This window comes from Piliocolobus tephrosceles, chromosome 21 (genome assembly GCF_002776525.5).
Source record: "Piliocolobus tephrosceles isolate RC106 chromosome 21, ASM277652v3, whole genome shotgun sequence".
Taxonomy (NCBI): domain Eukaryota; kingdom Metazoa; phylum Chordata; class Mammalia; order Primates; family Cercopithecidae; genus Piliocolobus; species Piliocolobus tephrosceles.
In genome coordinates, this window is record NC_045454.1 from 11,959,209 (window position 1) to 11,971,930 (window position 12,722).

Genomic DNA, 12,722 nt, shown 5'->3' on the forward strand with positions numbered 1-12,722 from the left:
TTGTATTTTTACTAGAGACAGAGTTTCATCATGATGCCCAGGCTGGTCTTGAACTCCTGGGCTCAAGTGATTCACCTTGCCTCAGCCTCCCAAAGTGCTAGGATTACAGGTGTGAGTCACTGCACCCAGCCAAGGTGAATTTTAATATGTAAATAAATAGGACCACAACAGAAGGAATAATGAATTAGGCAGCTGCTCACACCTAAGCATAGCTAAGTGAGACAACTACAAATGTAAAGTGATCCAGAGTGTAATACTGGAGACTTAAATAATACAAATGCCATTGCTACTGATGCCAGGTTTTCTAAAATGATGAAAACTCTTGTGCAGAGCAAAACAAAGCACAATCCACTCTTGATTTACTGGTAGTTGCATTCCTGGAAATTTCAGTAGCTCTTAAAACCATGCAAACAGTACTTGTACTTACATGTATCATGGGGTTGGGCTCTGAGCTCAGAGATTTTTTCTGTTTTGTTTTGTTATTTATTTTAATTATTTATTTATTTTTGAGATAGGGTCTCACTGTGTCAGTTGGGTTCTGGGCTCAGAGACTTTTTTTTTTTTTTTTTTTTTTTTTTTTTTTGCGTCAGGGTCTCACTGTATTGCCCATGTTGAAGTACAGTGGCACAATTACGGCTCACTGCAGCCTATACCCCCAGGATCAAGTGATCCTCCCACCTCAGCCTCCTGGGTAGCTGGGACTATAGGCATGTGCCACCAGGCCAGCTAATGTTTTTAACTTTTTTTGTAGAGATGGGGTCATGCCATGCTGCCCACACAGGTCTACAACTCCTGGGCTCAAGTGATCCTCCCACCTTGGCCTCCCGAGGTGCTGGGATTACAGGCGTGAGCCACCATGACCAGGCATGGGCTCAGAGATTTAAAAACAGGCTCTTCATCCGCATGAATGTCCAACAGAACCTTCAAAAGTAGTCATATAGTGGCTGGGTGTGGTGGCTCATGCTTGTAATCCCAGCACTTTGGGAGACTGAGGCGGCTGGATCACTTGAGGCCAGGAGTTCGAGACTGGCCTGGCCAGCATGGTAAAACCCTGTCTCTACTAAAAATACAAAAAAATTAGCTGGGCATGGTGGTGGGTGCCTGTAATCCCAGCTACTAGGTAGGCTGAGGCAGCAGAATCGCTTGAACCCAGGAGGTGGAGATTGCAGTGTGCCAAGATCACGCCATGGCATATACCAGCCTGGATGACACAGTGAGACTCCGGCTCAAAAAAAAAAAAAGGTAGACATATAGGGCCTGGGACAGCTCTTCCTTGTGAGGGACTGACTCTCCATTGTGGGGTACAGACACCTATGGTCCTCCCCACTGACAGTCCACATCTCCCCCCCAGTCCTTGCAACAACCAAAACTGCCACCTCCACAAATTTCTCAGACACCCCTAGGGCTTAAGGGGACATGGGAAGGATTTTTGAGAGGGAGGAATTTATGTGTAGAAATGCTCTCAGAGGTGCAAAAGGAGATGACTGGTTTTGAAATGTCTCTGCAGGAATTAAGATTGATCAGACTTGCAGATGTTTGGCCAGATGGGTGGTTGAAGGACAGATGGGTGGTTGCTGTGCAACTGAGAAAGGGGAGGTCACCACATTCAGATGACCAACTTCTTCATTCTGGAGTGTTCCCCTCCCAGGAGTCAGAAGGAGATTGAAATCTAGGTTCTTGGGTTGCTGATCCATTGTGTGACATCCAAGACATCCACTTACGTCTGCCTTCTCAGACAAAAGCCTTCATGTTATCTTTATTTTACAGATACGACAACTAGATTAGTCTGCTAGGGCTGCCATAACAAAGTGCCAGAGACTGGGTGGTCTAAACAACAGGTATTTATATCTCATGATTCTGGAGGCCAGAAGCCCAAGATCAAGCTGTCAGTAAGACTGGTTTCTTCTGAGGCCTCTCTCCTTGACCTTCTTCTCCCTGTGTCTTCACACAGTGTTCCCTCTGTGTGCATCTGTGTCCTAATCTCTGCTTATAAGGACACCAGTCAGTAAATTAGGGCCTGCCCTAATAACCCCATTTTACTTTAATTACCTCTTTAAAGACCGTTTCTCCAAATATAGTCAAATTCTAAAGTACTGGGAGTTACACCTTCAACATATGAATTTGAAGGGGACACAATTTCAGCCCATAACAACAGAGAGTTAAACGAGAAGACCATGTCTAGGGGAGCACAATGGATCAGGAACCCAAGAGCCTAGATTTCAGCTCTGTCACTAACTGGGGGGCCTTAGGACAAGTCCTTTCACCTCTTGGGCCTCGAGAGGCTCATCTGTAAAGTAAGGACTTAATGAAGGCTTTTTGAGGGCTGGAAGTCAGGGTACTTAACACTAGAAGGCATGGGTGGGCCACAGTGCAAGCTTGCAGTGAGCTCCTGGAAAGCCCCATTGGATCAGCCATTAAGCTTTTAGATGCCGGACACAGAGGAGGCACCAAGAGTCCCAGGTACATGGGACAGGGTGGTTGAGGGGCTACTGAGGGGACCTCGAATACTGGCTATTCATTAACCAACTGTTGTGGATATATTTCAGTTTTTTTAAAAAAATATGATGTTAGAGGCAAGGTCTTGCTATGTTGCCCAGGCTGGTCTCAAACTCCTGGGCTCAAGTGATCCTCCTACCTGAGCCTGTCAAAGTGCTGGGATTACAGGCCTGAGCTGTTGCACCTGACCTGAAATACTTCAATATTTTTAACAACCAGTTGGATCATACTGGTACATATCAAAAGGCCATGCTGGGCCTGATTTTGGACGCTGGAGAGGAGAGGTAGGGAATGACCTGAGACTTCGCAGTCTCCAGCCACTGTAAAGACCCTCCCTTCACCAGCTTGGTGGCTCAGATCTGTAATCCCAAAACTTTAGGAGGCTAAGGCAGGAGGATCACTTGCAGTCAGGAGTTCAAGACCAGCCGGGGCAACATAGCAAGGCCTCGTCTCTACATATATATATTTTATATATATATATATTATTTTATTTTATTTTGTTTTGAGACAGGGTCTCCCTCTGTCACCCAGGCTGGAGTGCAATGGCCCGAGCTCAGCTCACTGCATCCTCCACCTCCTGGGTTCAAGCAATTCTCCTACGTCAGCCTCCTGAGTAGCTGGGATTACAGGCATGTTCTAACATACAGCTGACTAACTTTTGGATTTTTATAGAGACGGAGTTTCACCGTGTTAGCCAGGCTAGTTTGCAACTCCTGACCTCAAGTGATCTGCCTGCCTCAGCCCCGCAAAGTGCTGGGATTACAGGCGAGAGCCACCGTGCCCGGCCTAATTTAATTTAATTTAATCTTTTTTTTTTTTTTTTTTTTTTTTACGAAGTCTTGCTCTGTCACCCAGGCTGCAGTGCAGTGGCCTGATCTCAGCTCACTGCAACCTCTGCTTCCCGGGTTCACGCCATTCTCCGGCCTTAGCCTCCCGAGTAGCTGGGACTACAGGCGCCCGCCATCACGCCCAGTTAATTTTTTGTATTTTTAGTAGAGACAGGGTTTCACCGTGGTCTCAATCTCGTGACCTCGTGATCTGCCCGCCTCGGCCTCCCAAAGTGCTGGGATTACAGGCGTGAGCCACCGCGCCCGGCCTAATTTAATTTAATTTTTAAAAATAAAATTAAAGACCCTCTCTTTTGCTCCCCACGCAGGCCAAGCTGATCGTCCCCAACAGCACGGCGGGCCTGATCATCGGCAAGGGGGGCGCCACGGTGAAAGCCGTGATGGAACAGTCAGGAGCGTGGGTGCAGCTGTCCCAGAAGCCAGAGGGCATCAACCTGCAGGAGCGCGTGGTGACGGTCAGCGGCGAGCCCGAGCAGGTGCACAAGGCTGTGAGCGCCATCGTGCAGAAGGTACAAGAAGACCCCCAGAGCAGCAGCTGCCTCAACATCAGCTACGCCAATGTGGCAGGCCCCGTGGCCAACTCCAACCCTACCGGCTCTCCGTACGCCAGCCCCGCGGATGTGCTGCCAGCCGCGGCCGCAGCGTCGGCCGCCGCTGCCTCCGGCCTGTTGGGCCCCGCCGGGCTGGCTGGCGTGGGGGCCTTTCCCGCCGCGCTGCCTGCCTTCTCAGGCACCGACCTGCTGGCCATCAGCACGGCGCTTAACACGCTGGCCAGTTACGGCTACAACACCAACTCCCTGGGCCTGGGCCTCAACTCGGCCGCAGCCTCCGGCGTCCTGGCTGCCGTGGCCGCCGGGGCCAACCCCGCAGCCGCCGCCGCCGCCAACCTCTTGGCATCCTACGCTGGCGAGGCCGGGGCCGGGCCAGCTGGAGGGGCCGCCCCGCCGCCGCCCCCGCCTCCCGGAGCCCTGGGGTCCTTTGCGTTGGCCGCAGCCGCCAACGGCTACCTCGGGGCCGGGGCCGGTGGCGGGGCGGGCGGAGGGGGCGGTCCGCTGGTGGCCGCTGCAGCGGCGGCCGGGGCGGCCGGGGGCTTCCTGACAGCGGAGAAGCTGGCGGCTGAGAGTGCCAAGGAGCTGGTGGAGATTGCGGTGCCTGAGAACCTGGTGGGAGCCATCCTGGGGAAGGGGGGCAAGACGTTGGTGGAGTACCAGGAGCTGACGGGCGCTCGCATCCAGATCTCCAAGAAGGGCGAGTTCCTGCCAGGCACGCGGAACCGGCGGGTCACCATCACGGGCAGCCCCGCGGCCACGCAAGCCGCTCAATACCTCATCAGTCAGCGGGTCACCTACGAGCAGGGAGTGAGGGCCTCAAACCCCCAGAAAGTGGGATGAGGCCTGTGGTGTGTGCTCCCACCCTTCTCTCTCCTCCCATCTCCTCCTCCTCCCTCTCCTCCTCCCCCCAACTCCTGACCTCAGCTTGGTGTAGTCCTGCTCCTCTTGGGATGGGGCTGGGGTAGGCCCGACTGCACCCTCCCCTTCTGGTAGTCATAGGCAGGATTGAGTGACGGTTGGGAAGGGGGCTCAGAAGCCCCCTCCCCAGCCCGGAACTGACCCCTCCTTCCTCCCTCCCTGTGCTTGGCTGGGCCTGACCCTTCCTGTCCCAGGGCCCAGGTCTGTGTGATATCTGTATATATTGCATTTTGTTGATTTTAATAGAAAACAAAGCGTTATTTTCTCTTTCTTTCCCTCCTTTTTTTTTTTTTTTTTTCTTTTTTTGGTAAGGATTTTTCCCCCTTTATAAGTTTTTGTTTCCATATGGGAGGAGGGGAGGGAGCCTCTGGGTCATCCAGAATGAGGGGCCTCCCCAAAACACAATACCCCACCTCTCTGCTTTCAGTTCTAGATCTGAGGGAAGTCATGGGAGTAGAGGTAGGAGAGGCGTCTGAGCTGAAATGGGGCATTTGGAGCAGGGACCCCAGTGTTCCCAGATCTTCTCAGCTACTCTCCTCCCACTGGAGCTGTCCCTCTAGGTGGGAATGTTCACTCTTTTGTTGTCAGGTTGTATGGGGGGCAGGGACGGTGCTGCTGGGAAGGATGCCAGCTCTGGGATTGGGCCAGTCCTGTGGGCAAGACTCGCAAGAGGCTGGATCAACTTGGTGTGGTATCTGTGATGGTTTAGAGTAATGGCAATGAGGGTCTCTGTTGTGATGTCACTGAGTACTTTCTGGGGTGCTTCTGGGCGCTTCTTATGATGTCACAGGAAGCAGTTCCCCAGAGGTTACTTCCTGTGAACTAAGAGAGCAGGTACTTCCTGTGATGTCTCAATGAGTTCTTCCTTGAAGGTCACTTTGGTGATATCATGGGAAGATGTACTTCTGGTGGTGCCTAGAGGTCACTTCCTGTGATGTCATTAGACTGAAGCATGTAATTCCTGTATTGGACAGTGACCAGTCTCTGACCTGCCTTCTCCCTCCACACCCTTCTTTGGTGGGTGTTGGCCTGGGGGTTTTCCTAGGAAGAGAATAAGGCACGGGACTTGGATCCAATCTGGAGAACTCTAAGGGAAAAAAACCCAATATTGTCAGGGTCATCTCCATTCAAACACGTCAAGTCTGCGAACTCGCCCTGGAGGGAGGTGTGGGAGATGGACCTAGTGCAAACTACTGTTAAAGACCTCCCTTCCCACCCCTGCCTTTTGTGTGCATGCCTGTGTCTGCGTGGCTTTGTTTCGTTGAATTGGGTGAGCCAAATGTGTGGTGGCTCTGTCAGGCCAGTGTGGCCCGGTGTAGAGTTTCAGTGAGCCATGGAAGGGTCCCTTGGACCAGAATGCTTTGTGTGGTCTGATAGGTTAGATTGGTTTGGTGGCTTCCAGAAAGCTGGCATACTTTGGTGATGTCTGATAGATCAGAATGTTTTGGTGTGCTCACCAGGGGCTCTGGAGAACTAGAATGTTCTGATGGAATCTGACAAGCCAGGCGGCCTTGAGAGTTGGTTTGGGAGTGGACCCCTGAGTGCTATGGCTGTGGTCAGCTCTGAGGACCTGTTGGCAGACTGAGATTTCAGGGCCTGACAACCCTATAGACTAGGATAGCTAAGACCTCCCTATACCCCCACCCATCTCCCCCTCCTCCTTGGAGACCACCTCCACTTTCTCCAACCCAAAGCAGGGCGCCCAGTGCCCTGGTTCCATCATCAGCATCTCTGGGGGAGGGGCGCCCCATGCCCACCCTCTCCCCCATTTGTCCCCCTCCTAGGTCTTCCAGACCCTTCTCCTCTCTATGGCTTTGGGGGAAATCCAGCCTCCTTGTCTCTCTCCTAAAAAAGGAGGGAAGAAAAGCCACAGAGACAATTCCTGCCCCTAAAGCCTAGGAGATCCCTCTCCCTTGCTAGAGAGCCACCCCCAAATCAAAATGTGAAAATCCCTAGAAAGCAATAGCCTTCGAGGTACCTTGCACTGAATTCCCCACCCCGGCCCTTCCACCCAATGGGATGGGGTGACTGTAACTTGGGCACTGGGGTGACTTTTTCCATGCCCTTGTCATCTCCAGGGTGGGGGGCAAGCCCCACTTCCCCCTCCCCATCCCCCACTTCCCATTGTTGTTGCCCCACCCCTAATCTCCAGACTGAACCCAGATGGAGATCTGAGTGCCAAAACAATTCTTGATGTAACTTTGTACATATCTTCTACTACCGTTGGGGGCTCTTGGGGTTAGAGATGGGGGTGGCATTGCTCCCCTCCACCTCTCAAAAGACCTTACAGTATTTCACAGTGTCTCTACCTGCACGCGAGTATTACAGTATCTAGCTGGAATATCCCTCTACAGCCCCCCAGGCCCCTATGAGGAGGGGAAGGAGCCAGGGAGAGGTGAAGTAAGGTCTGGGAGTGGGGAGGTGGGATCTGAATGGGCTCATTTGCATATCATTTGCATCCTCTGCTTGGCAGCCACTTTCTACAAACCCATTCGCTGGAGTCTGGGTCCCAATCAGCTGGGTCCAGGACTCCTCTCACACAGACACATCTCTGGAGGCTGGGCCTCCTGAAAAGTGCTTGCTTGGAGTGTCTGTGTAACAACCCCTCCCTATTCATATTTCTTGGGGACCCCCTACCCAGCCAGCCAGGGCGATCTGAAAGGTATAGTTTGCTAGCTCAGTGAGCTAGTTCGCTCACCATGTTGGTGAGTGGAGAGCCACACACCTTTCCCCATCTTACCCTGGGAAACTCACTCTACCATCTTTGCCATCTCTTGAAAGTCTCTTCTGCAATCTGACCTCAATCTTTTGTGCTGCAGTTTGTCCAGAGGGGACACGGCTGTGGGGCCAGGGATGGGGATTATTGAAAAACCCATCACCTCTTTTTTTTTTCCCTGTCTCCCTATTAGCCAATCCGATCTCAGAGTCTCTGAGTGGCCTCCTTGCACCTTTCTCTTCAGCACCAAGTAGGTGCTTAATAAGTGTTTGCTGCATTGAATTGTCTCCCGAGTCCTTCTCATTTGCCCTCTAGCTTCCCATACCTTCTCCAAGTGTCTTCCCCCCTTTCTTTGTCTGGCTCCCTATGACTTTCTTTTTTTTTTTCTTCTGTGTGGTTCCCATTGTTTTCTGTCCTGTCTCTATCTTAGTCTCTGTCTGTCTTCCTCCTCTCCTCAAATGTCTCAACTGTCTCTCCCCAATTTCCCCATTTAAAAAAAAAAAAAAAAAAAAAAAAAAGAAAGTGCCAAACTTCCTTGGAACTGAGCCGCTCTGTGGGGAGAGGACCTTGGATAGAGGGGAGGAAACTGGACCATTTCTCTTTGAGGAGGTCCCTAAGAGGCATTGAAAAAGTATGGATACGGAGCTAAATTGGGTCCCCCTTCCAAAGCCCTCCCGCCCTGAGTTTTTCTTAGAATCTTTGTAAGAAAAAAAAAAAAAAGACAGAAAAAAGCTCTCCTTTTCAGCTTACCCCTATCCTTTTGGATCCCCCAAATTCCACCAGCCAAGGAGAATCCCACTTGCCAACTTCCTGGCAAATCTATGGAAACCGGGGAGAAGGAGACAAGCTCAACTCCTCCTCTACTAGCCCAAGGGGCGGTACCAACTGGATTCAAGAGAAAGACCTCAAAGCACCTATGAGAAGAGGGGGTTCAGTGTGCCAAATTAACCTCCATCATCCCCTATCTCAGGGGGCTCTGAGCCAACCTGCCCAGCCAACTTCTTCTGCCCTGTCCCAGCCATCTCTACATGGGCAAGGAGGCTTCACTGCAATAATTATTAGGGGTGGTGATCAGAAGGCAATGGCTTTGCCATTTCTATCAGCCCTAACACCTACCCTGGACTTGTAGGTGGGAATTATGGGTATCCCAAGTGGATCTTGATAAAAGCTGACCTATAGATGGTTGAGGACCTCTACTTGGAAAAGTAGGGTGCCGCTTATCTCCAAGGTGTATTTCCTCTCTCCTCTGGACCACCAAATCCTTCAATATTCCCTCGTTCTGTTTCTCCTCCCTGTTCCTCCACCCCACGTCCTCCTTCTTACTTGGTTTTGATTGGTGACCAATTGTTTGGAAAATGAGAGGAGTCCCCCTGAATGGATGATTGCTGTTTCAGGACCGGGATTAGAGGCTGTGATAGACTGTGCAGTGGCAAAAGTATTAACAAGAGTGGCGATGAGGATGGCAGTTGGGGCGTCCAGGCTGCTGACTGAGTGCACGCCTGTCGGGACAGCCAGCCAGGCCTTCGATGGCACCTGCCCCCGCCGTCTGGAACTCGGGCTGGCTGTCTTGAAAGCCTGGACTGGATGTCACGAGGGGGAGAACAGGATCGCGATACCCAAGTTGGGGCACAAATGGGGCAGGGACGCTGGTTTGCTGGGGTGACAACACTCAGCCCTGCTATCGTGATCCCTTTGCACTGTGGTCAGCTGTCTCCACGCTGTGGTTGGAGAGGGCTTCTCTCTGGGCGCTGCTGCTGGTGTGTATGGTCCGTCTTAGTGTCCCCTTCAAGTTGCATTGGAGATTGCTGGGTGGCAGGGAGGGAAATGGGAAAAGAATCTGCGGGCTCATGGTGGCGAAGGCTGCTGGTTTTTAATCCCTTCTCAACCAGTCCAGGACACTTGTCTCCCAGAGATAACTGGGGGGGACTGCCTAAACCCCCCCTCCCCCACCCCTTTCCCTACCCCACCTTTCCCCCCAAAACCACCAACCTCTCATCTTCTAAGTGACTCCATCACCACCGGCCACCGGGACCTGCGGCCTCATTGCTCCAGCCCGCCCCACTCGACCGTCAGACTCGCTCATCGAACTCTTTTTGATTAACCCTTTCTGTGTTCATCCCACGGAAAACTGTGTGTCCGGCAGCGGGGAGGGGGGAGGCTAGGGGCAGTTGCTACCTTTCCTCCATTTCCTCCCACCACCCATGCCTCCCCACCTGCACCCCATCCCATGCCCCACCCCCCATCCCTCACCCCTAGGGTCTGCCCCACCCTGGGGATTGAGATCCTCTATAAGTATCTATGCTGTTTGGCTTTGTCCCTTTAAAGGCGGGTCCAGGGGCGTGGCCTCCCTCAAATGGAGTGCTCACTCTGACCCCCTCCTTCCTGTGCCCCCCACACACTCCCCACGCCTTCATTGTAAATAGTCACTTTTGTACTGGGTTTGAGCCAGGGGACGTGGGGAGTCATTTTTTTTTTTCTTTATGTTGGCATCTCAGGCCACTGGAGGCATGGCCCACATCCCGGGTCGATTTGGGAGAATCTTAAGGTGTGTCCTCTCACCTGCCCCCATCGCTAAGGATTTCAAGCTATCAGTATTACTCTAGAGGGATGGGGTGCATAAATTCCCCGACAGGGAGGTGGGAGAGGTATGGAAAGGTGTAGTCTGGCAGGATGCCTCCGTTTTCCCCTTCTGTGAAACGGATTCATCCTCCAATTTCCCTGAGGAGCCTCCGTGAGATAACGGTGGAGTCAGAGAAGCTAGAACCTCTCTTCCCCTTTCTCTGTTGGAGACAGGGTAGGAGAAGAATGGGGGGCAAGGGAGGCTGTAGGGCCATCTTTGGAGAACCGATTGCTAAATCCTTCTTAGGACCTTAAGGTAGCCTCCCCTCCAGGCTTGTTCTCCCTCTTGGAAGATGGAGAGGACTGGAGGACCTCTAAGGTCCCCTTGGTTCTCCCCAGTCCTTAGATTAAAAGGCCCAAGCCCCAGGCTGGCCCCCTGCCTGCTGTCCCACTCCTTCATTCCATTTCTTGGAATGTGGCCATGCCTCCAGTGCCTCCATTCAACCCCCTCTAACTGATTCCTTCCATCCTCTGCGACCAGAGACGCCGCCCGCCCTCCTCCCCACCACCTCCAGAAGCTCCTGGCTGGGGCGCACTGCCGTCTCCTCCCACTCCCCACATTGCCATGCCTGGGCCACGCCCTCTCCACCCACTCACCCACCCCCAGTGTCCGTTGTGTGACCTAGTGCACCATGTATTAGCTTCCATGGCCCCCACCCCAGACCCCACCACACCCCCTTTCCCCACCCCTTCCCCCTCGGCGACTTCACCTTTTTTTGCCGCGATAAACGCCATCTCAGCATCTGTGTCTAATGTTGTCTTTTTTGCTTGACATCACACACTCCTTCTTAACCCACCCCCTTCCCTCTCCCTCCTCCCTGCACCTCCACCCTCATCCTAAACTCTTTCCCCCTTTCCCCCAGGGCTCTGGGCATTTAGGGGAAGAGGGTGGGGGGACCCCTGAGGATGGTCCCAGATGGGGGAGCTGGGGAGGGAGGACTATTGTCTCTGGACAGTGTGAGCATCCGGAGCAACTGTGCTTGAGAGAAGCAGGTGCTCAAGTTTAGCTTCCAGGGGCCAGGCGTGGTGGCTCACGCCTGTAATCTCAGCACTTTGGGAGGCCAAGGTGGGCAGATCACCAGAGCTCAGGAGTTCGAGACTAGCCTGGCCAACATGGTGAAACCCAGTGTCTACTAAAATACCAAAAAATTAGCTAGGCATGGTGGCACATGCCTGTAGTCCCAGCTACTTGGGAGGCCGAGGCAGGAGAATTGCTTGAACCTGGGAGGCAGAAGTTGCAGTGAGCCAAGATCGCACCATTGCACTCCAGCCTGGGCAACAAAGCAAGACTGTCTCAAAAAAAAAAAAAAAAAAAAATTAGCTTCCAGGGCCTCAGTGTCCAGTCAGAAGAACCAACACCACCACCACCACACACATACACAGAGCCACAGTCCCACAGACAGGCTCTTGGACACACATCTCCACACACAGCCCTGTAAATACACAACGCCAGGTAGAATCAGGGTAGGCCAAGGTCGAGGTTTTCGAGTCAGGTGAGCTACGGGTTTAGATCCCAGTGCTGCTGTGTTACCCTCAGTCCTTTGTTCCTCTGAGCCTTCATGTCCCCATCTGTAAAATGGGGATTTTTTAAAATTGTTATTTCTACATCATATGGCTTATGCTTGGATCAATACACTATTCACTTTTTTAAAATGATTACTGAATACCTATGATGCATAAGGCACTGTTCTAGGTGCTGAAGATAAAGCAATGAACAAAAGAGACGCAGGTATCTCTGGCTTTTTGGAGCATACAGTCTACTGGAATTGGGAAATTCTTCTTAACACAAAACCTGACACATGGGACTAAAATGAATTCAGAGGTTGCAAACCATCGGCCAACAGGCAGGTGCGGTACCCATAATTTCATTTGACCCGAACAGTGTTTGGTGGGATCGTTGCCAGCATTTAAACATTGGGAGACTTCTGAAAACGTGGGTTTCAAGACCCTCTTGAGAAATGCCATGCGATAGCTTTGATTGCAATTGCCACCTGCCCACAATGGGCTGGCCTGGGGCAGCCACTGCCACTCACCCAGGGCAGAGAGACTTAGCCCCTTCCTGACCTGCACTGCTCATTTATGTCACATGCCTAGGTTCTGGACGTTTGCAGCCCCTGAGCAAATATTTAAAACTTACTAGCCTGGCCGGGTGCGGTGGCTCACACCTGTAATCCCAGCACTATGGGAGGCTGAGGCGGGCAGATCATGAGGTCAGGAGTTCGAGACTAGCCTAGCCAACATGGTGAAACCATGTCTCTACTAAAAATACAAAAACTAGGCCGGGCGCGATGGCTCAAGCCTGTAATCCCAGCACTTTGGGAGGCCGAGATGGGCGGATCACGAGGTCAGGAGATCCAGACCATCCTGGCTAAGCCGGTGAAACCCCATCTCTACTAAAAAATACAAAAAACTAGCCGGGCAAGGTGGTGGGCACCTGTAGTCCCAGCTACTCAGGAGGCTGAGGCAGGAGAATGGCATAAACCCGGGAGGCGGAGCTTGCAGTGAGCTGAGATCCGGCCACTGCACTCCAGCCTGGGCGACAGAGCGAGACTCCGTCTCAGAAAAATAAAAAAA

General features: G+C 52.4%; 1 protein-coding gene across 1 annotated transcript in view; it reads left to right on the plus strand.

Moving 5' to 3' along the window:
* The window catches only part of NOVA2 (NOVA alternative splicing regulator 2), a 35,735-nt gene extending 30,671 nt beyond the window's left edge, over positions 1-5,064 (plus strand). Inside the window, exon 4 of the mRNA XM_026457356.2 lies at positions 3,653-5,064. Coding sequence (XP_026313141.1) covers positions 3,653-4,735 — 1,083 coding nt within the window. The 3' untranslated portion in view covers positions 4,736-5,064. The remainder of the gene's footprint in view (positions 1-3,652) is intronic.
* The last annotated feature ends 7,658 nt before the right edge of the window (positions 5,065-12,722 follow it).